At 38.4% G+C, this 21,822-nt stretch overlaps 1 protein-coding gene across 1 annotated transcript in view; it reads left to right on the forward strand.

Moving 5' to 3' along the window:
• Positions 1-21,822, forward strand: part of KIF15 (kinesin family member 15) — a 54,515-nt gene that overhangs the window by 3,605 nt on the left and 29,088 nt on the right. Inside the window, exons 2-15 of the mRNA XM_006274838.4 lie at positions 6-48; positions 1,044-1,227; positions 4,909-4,985; positions 5,403-5,440; positions 6,439-6,536; positions 6,913-7,092; positions 9,966-10,175; positions 10,286-10,411; positions 12,114-12,236; positions 13,741-13,864; positions 15,898-15,986; positions 16,406-16,615; positions 17,246-17,423; positions 19,191-19,335. Coding sequence (XP_006274900.2) covers positions 6-48; positions 1,044-1,227; positions 4,909-4,985; positions 5,403-5,440; positions 6,439-6,536; positions 6,913-7,092; positions 9,966-10,175; positions 10,286-10,411; positions 12,114-12,236; positions 13,741-13,864; positions 15,898-15,986; positions 16,406-16,615; positions 17,246-17,423; positions 19,191-19,335 — 1,825 coding nt within the window. The remainder of the gene's footprint in view (positions 1-5; positions 49-1,043; positions 1,228-4,908; positions 4,986-5,402; positions 5,441-6,438; positions 6,537-6,912; positions 7,093-9,965; positions 10,176-10,285; positions 10,412-12,113; positions 12,237-13,740; positions 13,865-15,897; positions 15,987-16,405; positions 16,616-17,245; positions 17,424-19,190; positions 19,336-21,822) is intronic.

The following is a 21,822-nucleotide window of genomic DNA, read 5'->3' on the forward strand; positions in this document are numbered from 1 at the left end:
TACAGGAGATGTGCGCAATCCAGCATTACCTTCGTCAAATTCACTTAAGTAACTATCTGTTTGCTATTTGTTTTATGATGCATTTTAAACTGTATTCTGTTTGGCAAAGTGATTTTTGAGGGTTTAGAGTTTCTAAATGTTGTGGTGGAATAGAAATTTGTCTTCTCATGAACTGCTGCTACAGTGGTAGGATATTGACCTGTGCTCTTGCATTTTCTGTCATTTTCTAATGACATGTTTTAGGGTTTTATAGTTGTGAATTTGGTGGCTGTCATGGGTGGGAGCCAGAATGAATGATCTTGTGGATTCTCTTGTAAAACAAATTGTCCGTAAACACGTGTATACCCAACTTTGAGACTGTCATCTTAGATGACTGCAGAATACCTGGTAGCCTGTTTTTTATATTGCCATACATTGAGCTTTTAGAAAAACCATCTTAATGTGGGCCAAGAAATGGTCATGTGTTTGTGTTTGGACTAATTTTAACTAGTAGGTCCTTCTGTTAATTAAGTGGGTTGAATTATAGGTACTGGATCACAGCCATGATCTGTGTACTCCAGTGTCCTGTTTCCTATGGTGACCAACATCAAATGCTTCAAAGGACAGTTTTTAAGTAACTTTTCATTATGCAAGTGTGGCATAACATGCCATTTGCCCACAGCTGCTTCCTTTTTACTAGTAACGGATAAGCTTGAGCCCAGTAAGATGAGGCTTAATGCTTCTTCACAAAGTATATAACTTTAACTGTTATAACCCTGGAGATGTTCAAGGCCTTTTTTTAATCTGGCCTTGGTGACAGCCAATGGAGTATAGTTTCAGGTTATATGAAATAATTTTTTTTTTTCCTTCATTTTGCAATTTTCAACATACCTTAAAGTTGTAGATTTATAGAATTCAAATTTACAGATAGATTTTAGTATAATTTCAGATAAGCCTATGTAAAACTTTTGCTTCCTTAATTTTACTACTATAATCTCACAATTTAGAAATCAGTCTTTCAGTTTTTTGATAAATATTTTATATATGAACATTGCTTCATTTAGTGCTGAAGGTGATGCCATCAAGGTTTATGTGAGAGTGCGTCCTCCTTCAGAAGGACCTACAGTAGCTGATGGGGATCAAGGCTTGTGCTTATCAGTTCTTTCATCAAATACTATCCGTCTGCATTCGAAGCCTGAACCCAAGATCTTCACTTTTGACCATGTTGCAAATATAGACACAACACAGGTAACAGCTTTGGAAGGGGGTTGACAATCTTTGATAAAGTGAAAAAAATGGTTGCAATGTCTATAAAAAATATTTAATAAGATGTGAATCCCTGTTTTCATACTTACTGGTAACGCTACAGTAGGTTTTAACTACTACTGAGCAAGTTCTGTTTTCATTTTTTCTCTCCAGTGTTTTTTAAAATTTCTTTTATCAAAGTTTCTTTTAGAATTTCAGTTTGCATTTGTAGACATTATGGTAATACCATAGACCAATGATTCTCAACCAGAGTGGCATGTTTCCTTGGAGTGTTTTGAGATCCTTTTAAGTGTGCTGTGAAGTGCCACACAATATTAGCCATTGTTAGGTGTGCAAACATGATTTACAAGATTAATCAAGGGATTTCAAATAAGTTCCCATAGTGTCAAAAACATTCTAACCTGTTGTGAATTGCTCTGTTGTTTTTTTCTGTAATTAAAAAAACAAGTGAAACCCAAGAGCTGGCATTTTCTGAGGAGTACCTTGAGTCTATCAAGGAGTGCCTCAAATCTAAAAAGTTTAAGAACCATTACCATAGATAGACTGCTAGCTAATTTTATACAACTAAGTTAGCAGCAAGGTTTAATTTCTAACTCATTAAAAAAATTATGTAGATTAATATGCGATGGTGTTCTTTTTGAGTAGTTAGGTCAGCTTCTGATGTACTTGCTCTTTAAACGGATATACTGGTTATATGATTTTAGAATACCACTTCAATCATTTGCTTTAAGGAGTACCATTATAAAATGTCTAGTATTGGAAGGCAGGGTTTCCTTATTTTTTTTTTTTCTTCATACGATGTTTAGCCAATTCCCAAGTAGCTCCTTTTTTGAAATTCTAAATATTTGATGGACAGCAGTCCTATTGCACTTTCATTTTCTGCCTGTCCCCAAAGCCTTTGCCTTGTAACGTGACTCAGTTTCATTTGGTAGTAGCTGTGACGCCCTGACCTCTCATACAGCCAGGCGTGCATTTGAGAGGGGCTTCCAGGGTGTTCTTACACCTACACGGATGCCCCTCACTCCCAAACCCCTCTCTGGCATCTGTTGCTTGACTACTGAGGACAGACTGAGAGGTGCCAAAAGTCACCCCCCAATCAATGGTGCCTCAGCTTTGCCCATCTCACCTAGGCCTTGCCAGCTCTTAGCATAGGGGATTTTGCAGCTAGAAGAATTGCACCCTTATCTGGTCATACACTCAGAAAAGATAGATCTCCCCTTCCACGGAAGAGGACTGCTTGTATGGTTGAATACTCTGGAATTGCACTTATCCTGACAATAAGTAAGTTATAACCAAAAAAAAAGTTGTGAAAATAAAAACAAATATAAGAAATCAGTAACCATATGCTGAGCCACAGGCAACAAAAAAGAAAAAACAAGCAAAAGAAAAAGAAAAACTATTCTGATTTTATTCTGCATCTTAAACCCAAGAAGGCAGCTTTTTTTCAGCTCACCAGGTTAGAAGTCAGCACTTGCCTCTGAACTTTCTATCAGGGTCTCCTGCCAAATCTCCTGTCAGCCAAGATACTTAGCCCCCCTGGTGAAGGCCTAAAGATATCCCCTATGCATGGGAAAGCTAAAGATTTAAAACTTGTTCTCAAGGTAAATCTTAGATATGGTTTCTTATCTGGCCATTTACATGGATTTTTGGGGAGCCTACATTATGCATATCCTGTGGGCCTCTTTCTTCCCCCCCCCCCAGTGTATTTGTTTACTGGAGTAGAAGTCTTTCCTGTTCTAATTAAGATCAAGATAATATTTGTCTATCCTTTTAGACACCAAGATTACTAATCCAGTATCCTACAAATACTCTCTCAGTTTCCCTACTGTGACAAAAGTGCTTTCCCCAATGGCGTGTTATTCTTATGGCCCCTTTTTTAAAACAGAAATTCATCATCTCCTTGAAGGGTGTGGTTATTTAGCATACCCATAGTAGAGGCTGATTGTGAAGGATTACCTTTTTTTTAGCCACTTAGGCTCTAAGTGTCTTCCAGGTGTAAAATTCATTATGCAATCCTGACCCTATTATACAAAATACATCAGATACCATTAATTCATATAAACATAGCTTGAGCTACCTGTACACTTGCCATGTCAGTAAAACAAACTCAAGAAAATACATGTAACATGCTGTGAATCCCTCAAGCATTGTAGGTTCCTGACTGTAGCAAAGTAAACAATTTGGTGGCATTTAAAAATAAGTTTGAATATTTGCTATATCCCTGGGATGCTGGCTGGCTAGCTGTGGACTTTGTAACGTGTTTGGAAGGGGGAGAAGGCGGGTATCAAACTATTTGTAAAGGGCACAAGAAATTAAATTTTACAACTCTAACAAAAGGTAACTTCATCTTCTGATCATCCATTCTATAAGAAGGACTTTATTTGCTGTGGACCATGTTATGCCATACATTTGCATGCAAAATTCTATGTTATAACTGGGAAACTTTTGTTTAATGATGGAAAGCATATCATCATCCTTTAACAGTGGTGTCCACCCTTTTTGGCTGGTGTGCCACAAAGTAAGCACCAAGCCCTCACTGAGTGCTACTTTGGTGCCCTTCCCCTGCCCAATCTGTTGCTTTGCTTTCTGCTTCTTGTGCTGTGCATCCTCCTGCCTGATCTGTTGCTGTGCTTTCTGCTCCCTGTCTTATGTTGCTATGTTTCCTGCTCCCTTTCCTACCTGCCTTTATCATATACAGAGGCTGCCTATGTCACTTGTGGACATGTGTGCTACAGGTTGGTCACCTCTGTCGTATACTATATACTGCTCCTAATAAAGCATTTTATTTAGACAAATTAGACCATTGTTACAGTCATAAGTAAGAACCTACTGGAATCGCTACTTTGCAGAAATCACAAAATCTGGAATTCCTGAAAAACTGGGCAATGCCTGCAAAATCTGCAAAAAAGCAAAACATACTGAAAACAAAATGCTTGCTCCCCAGAGGAATCCAGGAGTCCTCATGGCTCTGTGGCCTGGCTGTGCAGCCCAGTGGGGGGGAAAAAGGGAGAGGGGCTGCCAGCATGAAGCAAAACCTAAGATCACTGCTTCCCCCCACCCTTTACCACTGACTGGCCAAGAAAGCTGCTTGTGACCCTGCCCCTCTCAACCAATTGGTGGTGAGGGGTGAGGCTGCATGACGGACAGGCATCACAGCCAATCAGTGGCAAGGGGTGGGGCTACCAGGAGCCTTTGACAAGTCAGAGTTATGGGGGGGTAGGGGTGCCGTTGTCAGCTGGCAAAAATGGCGGCCGGCTCTGCAATCTCCCCATGAAATTGGCAGCTGCCTCAAGTTTTGTAGACCCCTAGTCCAAATAGAGGACTACACAAAAATAGATGGTGGTAGTAGAAAAACTTTATCCAGCAGAACACAGAGCAATTGATTCACTACTTATAAGAAAATAAAAAATAAAACTCATTTTTTTAGGTCCCATGGTAATAAGGGGCTGGGATGTATTGGTGCATTTATTTTGATGACCTCAAGAAAGACCACCAGAAATGATGCATTAAATGATTGTCACGATCAACATGTAAATACATAAAGCTCTTCATGTTGTGCTATTGCAACAAATTTCCTTAAGCTATAGACAATACTGAGAAGGAGACCTTGCTTCTTTGTTTATGAAATCTTGATTCCAGATGCCATGTATTTTGTTTTATCAGGAGTCAGTGTTTTCAAGTGTGGCCAAAACCATTGTTGAATCTTGTATGAATGGTTATAATGGGACCATCTTTGCTTAGTAAGTAATTTACATTTATTTCATATTAAATAAACTTTTAGTTTCACAGTCCTATGTTTCTAAAAATTACATGTAAATGAATACTAATTGACTTGTGTCAAGATATAGATTGATGTTATAGAGTAGCAATTCCCAACCCCGGGTCACAATCCAAATGAGGGTTGCGGGGGCAATGCTGGTGGCACCTCAAAGAAAAGATGAGCTGTGCTGCGTGCTGGGAGCTCCCCCACCCCTGGGCCGTCACCACTGCACTCTGCTCCCAGCAGCGTGGTGCAGAGAAAAAAAGTTTGGGAGCCACTGCTATAGAGTGTGGCTTTTTGCGTGCTTGATAGCATATCGGCTGACCTGGAAGATAAGGTTTAATGTGTGATGTCATTGCTAAAATAAAGTTTTGTTTATTTGTTTTCTTTCCTTCAGTGGTCAGACTGGTTCAGGGAAAACATTTACTATGATGGGTAAGCGCATAATGATTTATTATGAACAGTGGTTTTTTTAATATTTTTGTTCTGTAATGTGGTTTAGTTTTAATATTGTGTTCTTCATGCCTTGTAAATGATGTATGATGTGGGGTTTTCATTTTTCTTCAGGTACCTTTTATTACTTTAACATTTTTATAGCACTTGGAGTAATTTATCTCAGTCTTTCAAGAGAATGAGGAGTAGTTACTAACTTGGCATCTTTTCCAATTGAAGAAGACCTATTTCTTTATTCTTAGCTGAAGTAAACCTAGTAAATCAAATATTTGTATCCAAGTGCCTTTAAATATTCTAAAAGTATTTTCTTGGATTTCTTTTTCTCTTTTTCCCCTTCCTTTGCCTCCCTCCCCCCAACCCAATTTAATTCCTAGTGAGATAGTCTAAGTAAGTACCTTTCTTCTCTTATTAAAATATACAGAATTTTTGGAAGACTAGACTGGAAATTGAGGTCCATTTGTACATAAAGGAAATTTAAAGTATTGGTGCTATTTGTGATGTTAATTTTAAATGCACTTTTTGTTCTGTTTCCTGCTTTACTTAACATCAGAGGGGTTGTTTATAGTACCAAACTGAAAGGACTGCATGGTTGAGGGGACTGATTTGAGTGCACATGAATATTGAACTATTCTCTCAGTTTTGATAGGTGATCCCATGAAGGGTTAGGACATTAGTGGGGAAATCTGCATACTTGTATCTCTTTTATGGGTAAACGAACTTTGAGTATCTTTAACTGTAAATGTATCAGCTTTTCACAGGAATTATTTTACTTCAGTGTTAATCTTTTAAAATCTAAGGTGATGCAAGAAAACCAAGTCTTTATAGGAGAAATGGCTCAATTTCTTCCTCTTTTGCTATAAATTATTGGTAATAAACTTGTAGTCACAATGTTGCATAATATTATATGAGAGCCAGCTGCTGTTGTTGAATAATAATTCCTAATTAAACCTCTATATATCCCCTATCAAACCTTTTTTTAGGTCCATCTGATTCTGATAATTTCACTCATAATCTGAGAGGTGTAATTCCTCGGAGTTTTGAATATTTGTTTTTTCTGATTGAACGTGAAAAGGAAAAGGTAAAACTTTATTTTTATCTTTGTAAACAAAGACATTTCTCTTTGACCTTAATAAGTAGTTGAATTGTTTACCTTTGGCTAAGTAAAAACGATAGCATGACGTTTAGCTTTACATCTTCTTTCCTAGTAAAGGAGTATTTGTTGTTTAGTGCTTTGTCAGTTGATGGATACAAGTGCCAGAACATTTCTGCATAGATAAATTTATTTAGCTTTCAGGGTAAAAGTTGTTTTTTGGAATAAGTGATGTTGTTGTATAAAATATAGCCTCAATAACCATTTCTTTGTAAAATAAATCGTTGTACTTTGTTAGAGACCTGATTTTATTTTATTTTTATAACAGTGGTATATCAACACTGGAAATGTCCTTGTTTTGCAGGCTGGCACTGGAAAGAGTTTTCTCTGCAAGTGCTCCTTTATTGAAATCTACAATGAACAGATATTTGACTTGCTGGATTCTGCTTCAGCTGGACTTTTTCTCAGGGAACATATCAAGAAGGGAGTCTTTGTTGTTGGTGCTGTAGAGCAGGTGTTAACATCAGCTGCAGAAGCATATCAGGTAGTCATTATTGAGTACTTTTTTGAAGCTTCTAGGCCAGTAATTCTCAACCAGGGTGCTGTGAACTAGAAGTGCAAACACCTACGTATAATTCACAGTATAAACTCTGAGATTTCAAGTAGGAATCCATTATGTCAAGAACATTCTGACCTGGTATTTTTGGGTTCTTTGCAATAACTGAATTGCTCTGTTGTTTTTCTGCACTCAAGAAATAAGTGGAAGTTTAGCACTAGTATTTTCCAAGCATTCCTTGAGTGGGCCATGTTACACCTTGCGTTGTGAGTCACACAAATGTTGATTGGTAATAGAGCTAGCTTAAATCTGGAGCAGTCACACTTTAAGCCAGCAGGGCCCTGGAGCACTGAAAAACAAGAATCTCCCCACACTTCCCATTGTGGGCTTCCCCCCTTGCTCATCTGGGTCCCCATTTAATGCCTGGCTGTGTTATCTGACCCAGGGGAGCAGGCAGGGAAGGGTTAACCTGCCTGCCCAGATGCTGCTGACAGGTTAAGCCTTCCCTGCCTGCTCCCCTGGGACAAGTAGTACAGGCAGCCACAAATAAGCAGGGGGAGAGGAAGGGGAGGGCAGCAAACAGGGATTTGGGATGCTGGGTGGGGGGAGCAGTGAGGCCCAATCTGAGCCAGCAGAAGGGGCGGGTAGGGTGTTTACACTAAGATGTAGCCTACAGTGGCAAGCTGGGTAGCACAGATCAGAGAGAAATCCTGCCCCGGAGTGGTGCAACTTTGAGCTACATAATAAGTGCTTAAAATCAGTTTCTTTGGATGGAAGAGCACACACCAACTGCAGATCCTTCATCAGGCTGAGGAGGCGTTTTTAAACCCGAAAGCTTGCTAAGAAAATAATTTCCAACTATTTAATTGGTCTAATAAAAGATATCAGATTTACCCAAAAAACCTTGTCTGCCTATGTCCTTAGATCAACATGGCTACAACCTATACCCCTAAAATTTGTTTCAGATGTTAATGTGTGGACAATCCAGGTGTTAAGAGCTCCAAGAGCCACCCAAAATTACTACATAACAAGTCCTAACAATGGGTGCCTTGAGTCTAAAATGGTTGAGAACTACTGGTCTATGCTTTGTATGGTATTGTTCATATGGTAGTATTAGCTGAAACAAGAATACCTACCCTGCACTTCTTAAAGATTTGTCAAATTTAAGAGGTTTGGGTGGATAAAAGGCATTGATGGTAATTTTCTGCTGGTACTTTCAGTGAATGTCAGTGGTTCAGCACTAGGTTCTTAAGTCCCACTACCATGTACTGCATGTACCTAATGCTGCGTGTCCAAAAATTGAGTAATATTTACTATAAAGCCTAGAATTCAATCACTTGTATCCTTCATAAAGGTTTTACTTGTATCACATTAATATCTGTATTAGGCCTGTGCGAAGCGGCAAGTATTCACTTTGGATTTGGATGCCAGTGATATGATTCAACCGAATCGCATCCAAAAGATTTGGCGCTGCTTTGGAGATTCAGCTATAGACTAAACAGGCAGCTGACAAGTCTGTTGGGGTTGGGGAAGGGAAGGGGCGTGGTGCGGGGGGGAGGGATTGCAGCTGGAACCTGGACAAGGTACCCAGCTGGGGTGGCGGGGTTGCATTACTCGGGGCGGGGGGTGGGTGGGATGGGATGCGGGCATGGCAGCACTCGGAGTGGGGGCTCTGCCCTGCTGCCAGTTGTCCTGCTGGGGCAGTGTGGGGAAGCAGGACGCAGGTTCAGCTCACTCTGGGCAGAAGGGAGGCAGGCGGCAACAGGGCAGAGCCCCTGCACCCAGTGCTGATGTGGGCGCAGTAGCGCTGGGAGCTGGGGCTGTGCCCTGCTGCTGTTGTGCCCCCTTCTGCCTGGAGTGAGCCGCACCCACATCCTGCCCCCTCTGCCAGATTGGGCAAACGGCAGCAAGGCAGAGCCCCTACTGAGTGCTGCTGTGCCCGCATCCCACACCCTCCCCAAGTCCTGTGCCCCCTGCCTGGACTGGGCAGCTAGTCCTAGCCCCTTCCCTCCTCCAACCCCAGCAGACTTACCAACTGGAGGCAGCTGTGTCAGGTGCCTGTTTATTCTGTGGCCAAATCTCCAAATCAATTCTGAGCTTTTAATTGGTCTCCTAATTCAATTCAAATTCAGAGATTCAGTCCCCAAATCAGGCCAAATCTCCTCCGAATTTAATCGGCTACCAAAGCTTCGCACAGCCCTAATCTGTACATTCACAACATCAAAGGAAATATCGCTCCTGGGAATAATATTTTATATAGCAAAAATTGATATCTGGTACTTGGAAAAAAAAGTTAATGAGTCTTAAAATGTAGCAGTTGCAATTTTAAACTATAAAGATTGTAAAACTTGGAACTGTGTTGGCAGGAATAAAGGAAGTAGAGCAAATATTCAATCTTTTTTTTTTTTTTTTTTTTAACCAGCAAGTTGGTTTGCATCTACATCAGAAATATCTGAATAGTGTCATTAAGATTTATAACCATATTAATTTTGTATAAAGATATACACTGATAAAAGTCAGTTTTACAACTGCTTTGCTTCAGTGGGGGCCAACCTTTTTGGCAAGTGTGCCACAAAAGTAAGCTCTGCATCTTCCCTGGGTGCCCCTCCAATCCCATTCCCTTACCCAGTGTGCTCTTCCTTCTACCCCCTCCCTGATCTGCTGCATGCCATCCCCACAGGCTGCTTGTGGCACATGTGCCACAGGTTGTTTACACAAGCTTTACTTATTTTAGCAATAAGGCCTCTTTTATTGGCTATTTGAGTGTCTTCAAATTGGATACTAAATTTCATATGTGGAATTGGGGGGGGTTAGTTTGAAATAAGCAAGTTGGTATGATTTTGTGCCTTTTTCTTGCCTAGGTGTTAACTATGGGCTGGAGAAATCGTCGCGTAGCATCTACCTCCATGAACAGAGAGTCCTCAAGGTCACATGCTGTTTTCACTATCACAGTAGAATCAATGGAGAAGAACAATGAAATTGTTAATATCCGATCCTCCCAGCTTAATTTGGTAGACTTGGCAGGATCTGAGAGACAAAAAGATACCCATGCAGAAGGAGTGAGATTAAAGGTTGGTGCTCTATCTGTAGCTGCTTTCTCCTTTTCTATTAAAGGTGAAACCTGCTTAATTAAGAAAGTTTTGTTTGTTTTTCCCCTCATTCATTGTCTTTTATGTTTTAGGAAGCAGGTAATATAAACCGATCATTAAGCTGCCTAGGCCAAGTGATTACAGCACTTGTTGATGTGGGTAATGGAAAATCAAGACACATTTGTTACAGGGATTCCAGACTCACTTTCCTACTACGGGTAATGTATGACACTTAGTCCTTATATAATAGTGTTAAAAAAGAAAACATTGATTGTTTTTTTGGATTGGTTTGCTCTCAATAATGCTTCTTGAGAAAATTGATTTCTTACATGCAATAGGACTTCAAAATTTGCTCTCAGCACAAGTTTTGGAACATTTTGAAGGAACTGCAAAACACAGTCTTACCCAAGTTCTTCCTTTGCTCAGGCAAGGACCATCATTGCTACAACATAATTTTCTTTTCTAGATTTGTTTTGAAGAAGAAACACACCCTGGCCATTTACAGGTGGCGTTACATTTCCACCAGGAGAATCACCACTCCCAGTAGAAACTAAAAGTGTACAAGTGTTCATACAGTTTCTTCTGGAAAGGAAACAGTAATTGTTAGGCGATTATGCCACTATGATGCACTGTAATCTACCTGATTCCTGAAATTCTTCTTACATGTTACAGTTGATAATGCCCTTCTTTTAATAAGTCTTGATCTCCCAGTAATTAAGCTTCTGCTAATTGTCTGCTACCTCTGGGAATTTCTCCTCCCTTCAGATTCACAACTCTACCCACTGTTCTTAGCGATCGCTGTGCTTGCTTCCCTCCTCAGGCCTGATGAAGAATAACTTGAATTCAAAAGCTTATCTAACTTGAACCAACTGCATGGCTGGGATAAATAAAAGATATCGCCCCAAAAAATCCTTACCTCTTGCATAATCGTCATGTCCTCAATTGAGATCAATAATTGGACCATGTGGTTGCATTACTCCAACACTATATTAATGCAATTTCCCTGGGAGTAAACTACTTGGTTAAATTCTGTGAATGGAATGGCAGAAAAGACTTTATATATAGAAGGCAGTGACACAGTGATAAGAGAGTTAATTAAGTGGATTGATTTGATCAAGTGATAAACAAGATGGATGTCCCTGGTCGGTGGATGTGTCCAAAGTTGTTCAGATGGACCTGGTTCCGATGCTGATCTAATGTAAATTGTGAGTGCGGAATGGCTATTCGCAATATATAGGTGCGTGTGAGACCACCTGTACCCAGTCACCTCCAGGCAATATAGTTCTGCCATCAGGACTAAAGCCGTCACCTGACTTCAGGAGGCTGGAATTGGGGTAAAAGCAGCACATTGTGGGATGCCTGAAAAACCTACTGGGCTGTTTGTCTTGGGATGCTGTTCTGAGATAACCATACAGACATTCTTTCCTGAAAGAAATGGTTGCTGCTCATCTCGAATGATTTTGCAAGGTTTTCTTTGGGACAGCAGAAATAGCTGATTGCACTTTGCCCCAGGAGAAAACGGTCTCTTTCAGGGCAAATGCAAGATCTCTTCATGCCATATGGTGCCACCTAACCTACCTTCTGCCTGTCTTCAGACTGACACCGCTAACCACCTCTGTACATCTCTTCTAGGTTTGCCTGTAATAGTATATGGTTCATTTCTAACAGTTCCTGAAATATTACTTAGTTTTGAATTGCTTTGCAATACAGGCTGAAAGTTGCTTTAAACCAGACTTTTAGGGTTGTATCCTTTCCTGGTCAGCTTTGCAATAAAATGTCTTAAATACAGAAATTTGTTGGATAAATCTATTCTGTAGGTTTGTTTAAAATTACAAACTGGATTACATGTGGAAGGAAGTGTAAATTTCTGAGTTTATCCACAAATCTGCAAATATAGTCCATTTTCATATTTTCAAACAGGATTCTCTTGGAGGTAATGCAAAAACATGCATAATTGCAAATGTTCACCCTGGATCCAGGTGTTTTGGTGAAACTTTGTCCACCCTTAATTTTGCTCAGAGAGCAAAGTTGATTAAAAACAAGGTAAAAAGAATTTTTTTTTTTAAATGGTGAAAAAGTTTTGTAATTTAATTGCATTTTTGTTTGCTAAGCTACAGTTTTTTTATTCAATATCTTTGCTGTACTATTAATTCAAATGCAGAACATTTTTTATATATATATTATTATTTATATAATTATTTATTTTACACACACACACACACACACACACACACACACACACACACACACACTTGTTTGCTTGTCTTGGTACTAATAAGTTGGGTTACCAAAGTATTTAAAGTATCTAATTTTGTTTTTAACTGTCAGTTCATTCTTTGCACATCATTCAACATGACCTATTAAAATATACTCTTCATTTAATTTTGTTTTTTTTCTGAACTACTTTTTTTTTTTTTAATCTTTGCCACTTCATGAAAACATGAAAAATACAAGCTTACAATGAAAGCTTTAAGATAGCCATGAATATATTTAGGTTATGTAACTTTTTCTACCCAAACTTCACGTCTGTGCTACATCCCAGTGTCTGCTTAAAAACAACTTTTCTAGTTCTGTTCTACTACTTCTTGAAGGGATTGGAAGCATGTTATCTTCCAGTTGTTTAGCCCCTGTTTATAATACATAAATATATGCACTCTTGTGCATGCTCGCATACACACACGTACACATATATCCTATACATACGTATTGGGGTGTGCAAAGTGGGCCATATTCGATTTTGCATTCAGGCCAAATCTGAAGATTCGATGCTGATTCAGAGAATCAGTGATTTCGGCCATAGACACAGCTTTAAATGTCTTTTCTACGTACCTCCAGGTACCTGGTGCAGCTCGTGAATGCTGTGATGCTGGGGCGGATGGAGTGTCCCACAGGAGTGCAGTGGGGGGCCCCCCACATGCTTGGCAGCGAACCTGGAAGTGGACCAGAAATACTTCCAGTCCACTTACAGGTCTGCTGGGGAGCGTATGCGGAAACCTCTTCCCCCCCCCTCCCCCCAATGCCCTCCTGGCTCAGCGATTGGCCGCGGGGGGACCCCAGCTGCCCCCCCAGACCCAGGAGGCACAAGTCACTGAGCCTGGGGGGCACAGGAGGGGCCCTCTGTGCACTCCCCACTGGACCCAGAAGTGAACTGGAAGTGCTTCTGCTGATTAAAGGGTCTCTTGATTCATTTTGGAGATTCGCCAACCGAATTGGGCTGAATCTCCACCGAATCAAATTAGGGACTGAAGCTTCACACAGCCTGTGTGTGTGTGTGTGTGATTTTTTTTTTTTTTCACCTAAACTTTTCAGGGATAAATTCATGTTCAGCCTAATTCTTCCAAGAGATCATGATTTTTAGTTTTCAGAAGCTAATGAAGTAGAATAAAATTTAAGTTGAACTCTGCTGTTTTTAAAGGAAGTTTTGCTGATAGTTACCTACTGCTTTCTGATTAATTTGAGTTGTTTTTAATGTTACAGTATTTAAAATGCAACCTTAAGAATTGTATTTATTCCTCCTGATACCCTCTTGTTACAATTTTGACAAAAGGCTATTATAAATGAAGACACACAAGGAAATGTGAGCCAGCTACAAGCTGAGGTGAAAAAACTGAAGGAACAGCTTGCTCAGCTTACTTCAGGACAGTCTACACATGATATTTCTGTTTTACAAGGTAGGAGACAAAAGAAAAAAAACTTTGATCTTTGTTGCATTCTGGAATGATAAAACTTTTTTTTTGGGGGGGGGGGAGCTATTTGCTCATTGTCTTGCTAGGGGGATGGGAGTGAGGAATTTTTTTCCTAATTTGTATGGTTTAGGGTTTATGTATTACCTGGATATTTATATACAACATAATAGCTATTTTGCAGATGTTTAAAATTTTGGAGGCACTTTTGTTAATCTAATGGATTCATTTTATTTCTTTTTTTCTTAGTGTATATGTATTAAGTGAAAGTTCTATTACAGTTTTATTTTGGTTAATAACTATAATCCTCCAGATTCTGGTTTTTAAAATAGTCACGGCCAAGCCCTTGGGATAAGTCAAAATAGGCGTACAATTATCTATTCATAGAGGCTTCTGTTTTTCCTCACTAGGTGCATTTGTTGCACAAACCTTTTTATTTGTTTGTCAGCCTTTGTTTTTTATCACGGTTGTTTTAGGAAAAAAAAATATTGGTGTGGGAGGGAGAAGAGTAAAAGAGCTTGTTTTGATATAGAAAATAAATTGGATAATAGTGAGATTTTTGTCAATCTGTAAACTTTACTTCCATGAGCTTTTCACTGAACAATTATACAGTTTAGATCCTGACAAGCTTCCTATTAAGTATAATTCTAACTGGAAATATTGTACCTTATAGTATTTTATTACTATTGTTGTTATCTTGGCCTTGTAACTCTTACTGTGGCCTTGCACCGACTGTGGCCTGACCTTGTCAAGCAATTAAGAATTTCAGTAGAGCATTAGGAGCACTTGAGAGACCCAATGACTATAAATCATTTTTACTTGGATTTTGCAAAAAAAACCACACATCTGTTGCTATGTGAAAGATAAGATATTAAACCATACACACAAGATTTTGTGTGATGTTGAATCCATCACTTAGATTTACTGTGTTTAGAGAGGTAACTAGCCATACTAGTCTGACATTAGGCAGAAGTGATACATTATAGACTAACTCCTTTAGAGGGGTATAAGCTTTTATAAGATGCAGCTTACTTCATCAGATGCTCTGAATGGATATAGCATGTCATTTATAGCATCTGACAAAGCAGGCTGTAGGCTATGGAAACTGATGCCTCTGAATAAATCAGTCTACAAGCTGCTGCACTGCTCTGCACTGCTGTGTTTGTGAAGGTTTAACAGCTGTTACAGTTGGTAGGAACACCAGGAAAAGTAGTGTGACTTAAATCTGCTAAATGACCGTTCACCTTAAATAAAATAAAATTTAAAAAAATTAAAATTTTGTGTGCAAGTGTTGATACAATGGACACATGTATGTCAAGTTTCATGAACACAAACTATTACATATTAGGCTTCAATTTTAAAGATGTGAAATATCATTAACTGCTTATTTTAAAACATGTTGGTCTTTTAAAAATTACATACATTATAATGAGAAAGTTATTAGGTACTTTAATTCTGTGGTGTTTGGTGTGTCTTTATAAATCTCTCTCAGCTTGTCTGCTTGGGGATCCTCAGGAAAATAAATCCAAATTAACTTTTAAAGCTGATTTGCTAAGCTGCATTAAAGTACTCTGAACACTCATTTGGAATTAATCCACTTCTAAATTCTTACATTTAATTCATCTGAATTAGCTTCCCTAAGTTTCTCCTAAGCTTCCGTAAGTTTCAGGACAAGCCCTAAAATAGTTCAGTTTATTATATATACAATGTAAAATCAATAATGAAAATTTTAGGCTAGTGTTAAAAGCAACTGAAATTTAAATATTTACTCTTTTCTTAGCTGAATGTCATTTAATTTTTGTTTTTAAAAAACTGAATTCAAAACACCTACTCATTGTGTACAACTTCGTTAACTTAAACTGTCAGAGTCAAGTTTTTTATATCTTACTAGCGAAATTACCCATCAAGAATGATGGGGGCGGGGGGAATGGATGTATAGGTAGCTCTTTTAGCATGAAGGAAAACATGGACAATCTTTATCATTATGTAGAAAATGATTTATTCTTTACCCTTCTGTTAAGCTGCTGCTGGGCAAAGAGAGGAGAAGAATTACATGAACAATTTTCTTGAGGCAATGCTCTTCTTGGAGAAGTCTGAAAGTGAAAAGAAGGTAAGAACACACTGCATCATGCTTAGTTTTGGGTCAGTGCTTAAGGTGAGTGAGTATACTGAAGCACAATACATTGTTTAAACAATATTTTATTTTATAATACATAATCACAAAACAGTAAGGTGTAGCCACAATAAGGGTTTATAAACTATTAGAACTGTAAATTTAAGGTAATTCCAAAGTTTGATGCCAAGAATAAATCATAACTTTTTTTTTTATGTATAATTAGATTGTGTGTGTGTGTTAAGACATAGGTTAGTTTCATTACAGAAATCTGAATGGAATAATCTCATTTGTCTGGTTTGCATAATATTGTTTTGAACTTGTGCCATGTTTAGATTTGTGTTACGTATATGCTGGCAATTCAGTTTAGTTTTGCTACCATTTTTTCTACTAAATCAACTTTGTTTATTTTTTAGACTTTGTTAGAAAAAGTTGCTCAACTAGAAGATCTCTGTGAAAAAAAGGAGAAGTTCATTCAGTCCAATAAAATGATAGTTAAATTCCGGGAAGACCATATAGTTCGCTTGGAGAGACTACATAAAGAAGCAGGTGGCAGTTTATTGCCCAAAGAGCAGGACGACCTCATCAACGAACTGAGAGAAGAATTGAAGACATTAAGACAACAAGTAAACCTGTTTGCTTGTTTATCCATTCCACAAGAACATGACAGGGCTAACAAACAGCACAAATAAAACTTTGTTTCCTTATTATTTAAAGACCATGATTATTGTTAGTATTTAAAATAAGAAATGTTAATGGACAACATTTTTTTTTTTTTTTTTTCAGTTCTTCAATTTAGTGAACTCAGGTGGGAGCATGTCATCCTTATGTTGCTGGCTTCTTGATATTAAGAAAATGAGACCTCAGTTCTGTTTTAAATAACATGAAGTACTTTTAGTTTTAACTTGGAATAGGAAGATATATATATTCTAGACTTAAATTGTGTTGCATTATAAAAGAAGAAACTCAGTTGGAATGATCAAAACTAAAACTGCATATTATTGTCCTTACTTACTTTAGAACATAAAATAATTTTCTTTTAGTCTTTAACCATAACTGCTCATGAAGAGTTGATTCCAGTAAACATTAATTTAGCTTACTGCATAGCAAATCTGAACAGTCCTTCTTAATTTAGGAAATGTGTTTTGTTTTATTTACAGTTTAATGTTTTTGAAAAGTGACATATTGGCAGCCATATATAAATAGCCTTTTCTGTAAAGCATCATCAACTGTTTTGTGCATCTGTTTATTCACAGATGGATCAACACCCACGAATTGCAAAGTATGCCATGGAGAATCATAACCTTAGAGAGGAGAATAAAAGACTTCGTTCCTTACCATCTGTGAGAAGGGTTCAAGAAATTGATGCTCAAACTACTGCAGAACTAGAAAAGGCTTTTTTGGAGACTTCAGCCACAGAGAAAAATAACAGAGGTAAAAACTCCCTATTCCTTTCATAAGTAAATACATGTTTTGAGTTTAAAAGAAGTATCTTACTCAAAGGATGGCACTCTTCAAAGTGACACCTTCAAATTTTAACACCAAAAGCTAAGTGCTTTTGTAGCTTTTTATTCCTGTTGGTCTTGCTGAGCCAGTATATTTATAAACGAGAGAGAAAGAAAAGTTTATATCCCATGTTGTGTATAATGCTGGCTTATTTAGGTACAATAAGCATGAAACCCTAGCATTATGTATTTAGAAATGTTTTCAAGGTAGTCATGCTTTACTTGAATACAAAAGCTAGCATGCTTTCTAAAGGGGGGGTAGTCCATTCTTTGGTCCTGGATAGAACATTATTAAAAGGTGCTAATAAAGTGTTTTTTGAGAAACTCTACTTGTTTTAAAACTGTTTTTCAACCTGTGGTCTGCTGACCCCTGGGGGTCTGCAGACTGTCTAAGGGGTCTACGGAAGGTGACTATGATCAATCAAAAATGTGTGAATACCCACACCTGCAATTCAAAGAGGTCCTCACCTCCATTTGAAATTTCGAATGGGGTCCACAGATGAAAAAGGGTTGAAAACCACTGAGTTAGAGAGTTTAAACCACCCTACAAGCAGTGGTGATACTGAGGATCACAGAAATGCCATTCGATTTCACACATTCAAACTTTAACTTCTTTTTAAAAGAAAAAGCTTGCAAAGTTACAATGAACACTCTCAGATTCAGCATTATGCATTTAATTTAGAAATATCACTTTAAATGTGAAACATGCACTTGGAGAAAAATTCATACTCTAATCATTTTTATCCATTTACCATGTGATGCAGTAATGTTAAAAACATTTTGAAAAGAGATCTTCAATATGTGTCATGATGAGATTTTAAAGATATATTTTTTTAATTCACCCTTTCCATGTCTGCCAAAAACATAACAGCAATTAGGTTTCTGGTATGTTAAGACCACAGTCCTACTTATACTGACTCCTTTTTCTATGTATATCTATCTTTTGTCTGTCTTCTACCTAGATTTTACTCCAGTTATTCTCAACAAGAGTGCCATGGGGTGCCACATAGTGGTAACACTGTTAGGCGTACAAATTTGATTCACATGATTAAAACCAGAAATTTCACATAGGAATCCATTGCGTTTAAAATCATACTGATCTGTTGTAGTCTTTCTGAGTTCTTTGCAACAGAAGAATTGTGCTGCTATTTTTTCATATTCAAAAAATGAGTGAAAACTAAGTTAGTGTTTTCCAAGGGGTGCCTTGAGTGTAAAATGTTAGAAAGCCATGGTTTTAAGCTTTTATGGGAGTAGCCATCTTCTGCATTTGTACAAGGCAGGTCCTGCTTCATGCCTAAGGCATCTAGGCTTGATGGTAATGCTAGTACTACTGCCTTCCTTCAGAAACACTAGAGGTCCTTGGCTGCTATTGCAAATGGCCTTTTTTGTTCTGTTTTTTTGTTTTGTTTTGTTTTTGTCTAAGACATTATTTTTTCTGCAGGTGGTAATTCAGATTCAGTGCTCCCAGGGTCTTGCTCAATATGCTCATCCTATTCCATTGTCATTAGCTATATAATAAAGACAGTCTGCGGCAATAGTAATAATGAATACACTGCCTAATTTTTTGTTAACTGTTGCTAGTGTCTAACTTTTTTTTAGACTCAGTTGGTAAAATGGTCATAAGCTGATTAATTATAACTTGTTGATGGACCTTATGGTTTTGTGCTATACAGCCTGACTTCTGTTTGTTGCTTAGGTCATCATTTGTATTCCATCACCACCATATCAACTGAAAACAATTCTGTGGCATCACTTGAAAGGCTGAAAGCACAGCTAGTGCACACTCAGAGTGAACTGGCAAGTTCGAAACAAGAATATGAAGAATTTAAAGAGCTAACCAAGTAAGATGAATCCAATATAGAAGGATCCCTTAAACTAATATTCTGACAAAAATTTTTGCTAGGGCAGATGCACAAAGAGTTTTAGGGTCAAATCCTAACTGCAGAATATAGCCTAAGTAATTCTCTGCCTTCCCAAAAGTGCCAGGGTAAGGGAAGAAAAAAAGGAAAAAATATTTTCCTAATTCATGCTATTCATGGAGCACCAAGTAACAGTTGAGCCAAACTACAGGTATTACATCGGCCTTTGTTTAGTCACAGATCCATTGGCCTTGTTCAGAGTTCTTCTTCACATTAGGGTGCATGAAACGGCTGCAGAGCACAGCTGAGTGTTATGGTATGCAACAAATGTGGGTCACCTGGGCAGGTGCCCCAAAACCTCATCTCTAAGTCATTTATGTCATTGTGCAGGAAGCATAGACCCTGCTGCTTGTTAATTTATAATGGAGAAAGTGTTGACCTTTTTTCTCTAAAAAAAATTGAAGTAGGCTGCAGGAAATAAAATTCTTATTGTTTGAGCATGGATAACTTAACACTGCAAATCTTGCTGCCTGGCTGGAAAATAACAACAATACACGCATGCCCCCATTTTGACAATGTTTCTCTTTTCTTTAAAAAAAAAACAACATTGCTGTGATTCTTTTTCCTGTTTCATTTTACAGTATTTTTCCCGTACTTGTTCTTCTTTTTACAATTTACTTGGTTTCATGGTCAAGATTTCTTAAAGGACTTATCACATAGGCTTCATGTTTTTAGGTGCTATAATTGAAACCCCATACAGGGGGTTGACTTTCAGAAGGTACTGACTGCTACAGCCCTCTGGGAACATGCCCCTTTAAGACGGCAAGCAAAGTTCCAACGTTTTAGAGTTGAAAGCTCCAACTTCTGAAAGTTTAGACAAATTACTTGGTTCTTATCTGTGCATTAATAGATATTAATGTTCTTGTTGCCACCAGTCTGAGGCTGGAGTCAGAATAGAAGCTATTTAATTTTAAATTAAAGGCAAAAATTTAATACCTAAAATAAATAAAAAATAAAGGCATTGCACATCTGGTGCAAAATATACTAATTTGCTATATAGAAGGGTTCTAGTATAGTGTTGGCTAAGACTGTTTCTGTACAGTTATTACTGTGTCCATGCATATTTTGAAGCCAGAAGGGAATCGCTGGAGGGTCTGTATAGTTTGGGTTTCACTTACATTTGTATTGTCTTGCTCCAACTGATCTCTGTACCACAGTGTTTCCAGGAAGTGTAGTGCAGTCCTAAAACATATTGAACCTGATAGTTAAGCTTTCATAAGCATTGCCATTTTTGTGGATTTCTTGGTGCCTATAATTTTTAAAAGCCTTTGATACTGAACTTTCTTTCTGTATAGCTGTCTAATGTTTGTGTAGCAGATAGTCAATTTGTACATTGCCAAATGGGTCAGTTCTTTACAACCAGGGGCACCCAACTTTCTCACCCTGCAGGGATATGCAAGTGGTGCAAGGTCGGCCAGATCTTGCATGTGGGGATCCGTCTCTGGGTGTGATCCTGCACATGCAGATCTAGTTGACAAGTCTCCCTGTAGGTCCAGAAATTTGGCGGAAAGGGAGTTGGCAGTCAATGCTGCTACCACTCCCCCTCCACCACATTTCAAGATTTGCGAAGCCTTGCACGCCAGATAACACAGCTCTGCAGGCTAGATCTGGCCTGTGGGCTGGGGCTGAGCATTTAGGGCTATGTGAATCTTTGGTCACTGATTCGATTCAGCATCCGAAGCTAAATAGAATCAGGAGACCTTTTAACCTCTCTGAATCGATTCAGAGGGTTCCGATTAGATTCGGAGAGATTCAATGATTCGGACATAGACACAGCTTTTAAATGTTTTTTCTACATACCTCAAGGTACCAGGCAGCTCGTTCCATCTACCCCACCATCGCAGCATTCACGTCCCATAGGAGCACGGGGTGGGGCCCCAGCACACTTGGCAGCAGACCTGGAAGTGGACCAGAAGCACTTCTGGGTCCGTTGGGGACCGTGCGCTCTATCTGCCCCTACCTCAAGATATGTTGAAAAAACATATAAAGCTGTGTCTATGGCTGAATCTCTGATTCTCCGAATCAGCATTGAATCTTCAGATTTGGCTTCAGCTGAATCGAATCAGGACAGGGCCAAATCCCCCCCTCCCCCCCGATTCATGCCAAATCTGAATTGAATACAGCCCATTTCGCACACCCCTACTGATCACCTCTGAACTAGAGAATCTTGTAGAATGAATCACTGCAGCCATGTAAATAATGATGGTTATGGAGTTCAAATGTATACATAGGTAAAAAAGTCTATTTGTGTATATCTGTCGTTTTGGTTTTTTGTACATGATTTTCTGTTGTATATAATTATATTTTTCTTAGCTTTTTGTACATTTTATTTTGCTGCTGCAAGATAAATGTTTGTCTTTTTATTGTTAAACATGGACACTGTACTTAGTGTTATGGAAAAAAGACGTG

Source organism: Alligator mississippiensis, chromosome 5, assembly GCF_030867095.1.
Source record: "Alligator mississippiensis isolate rAllMis1 chromosome 5, rAllMis1, whole genome shotgun sequence".
Lineage (NCBI taxonomy): Eukaryota > Metazoa > Chordata > Crocodylia > Alligatoridae > Alligator > Alligator mississippiensis.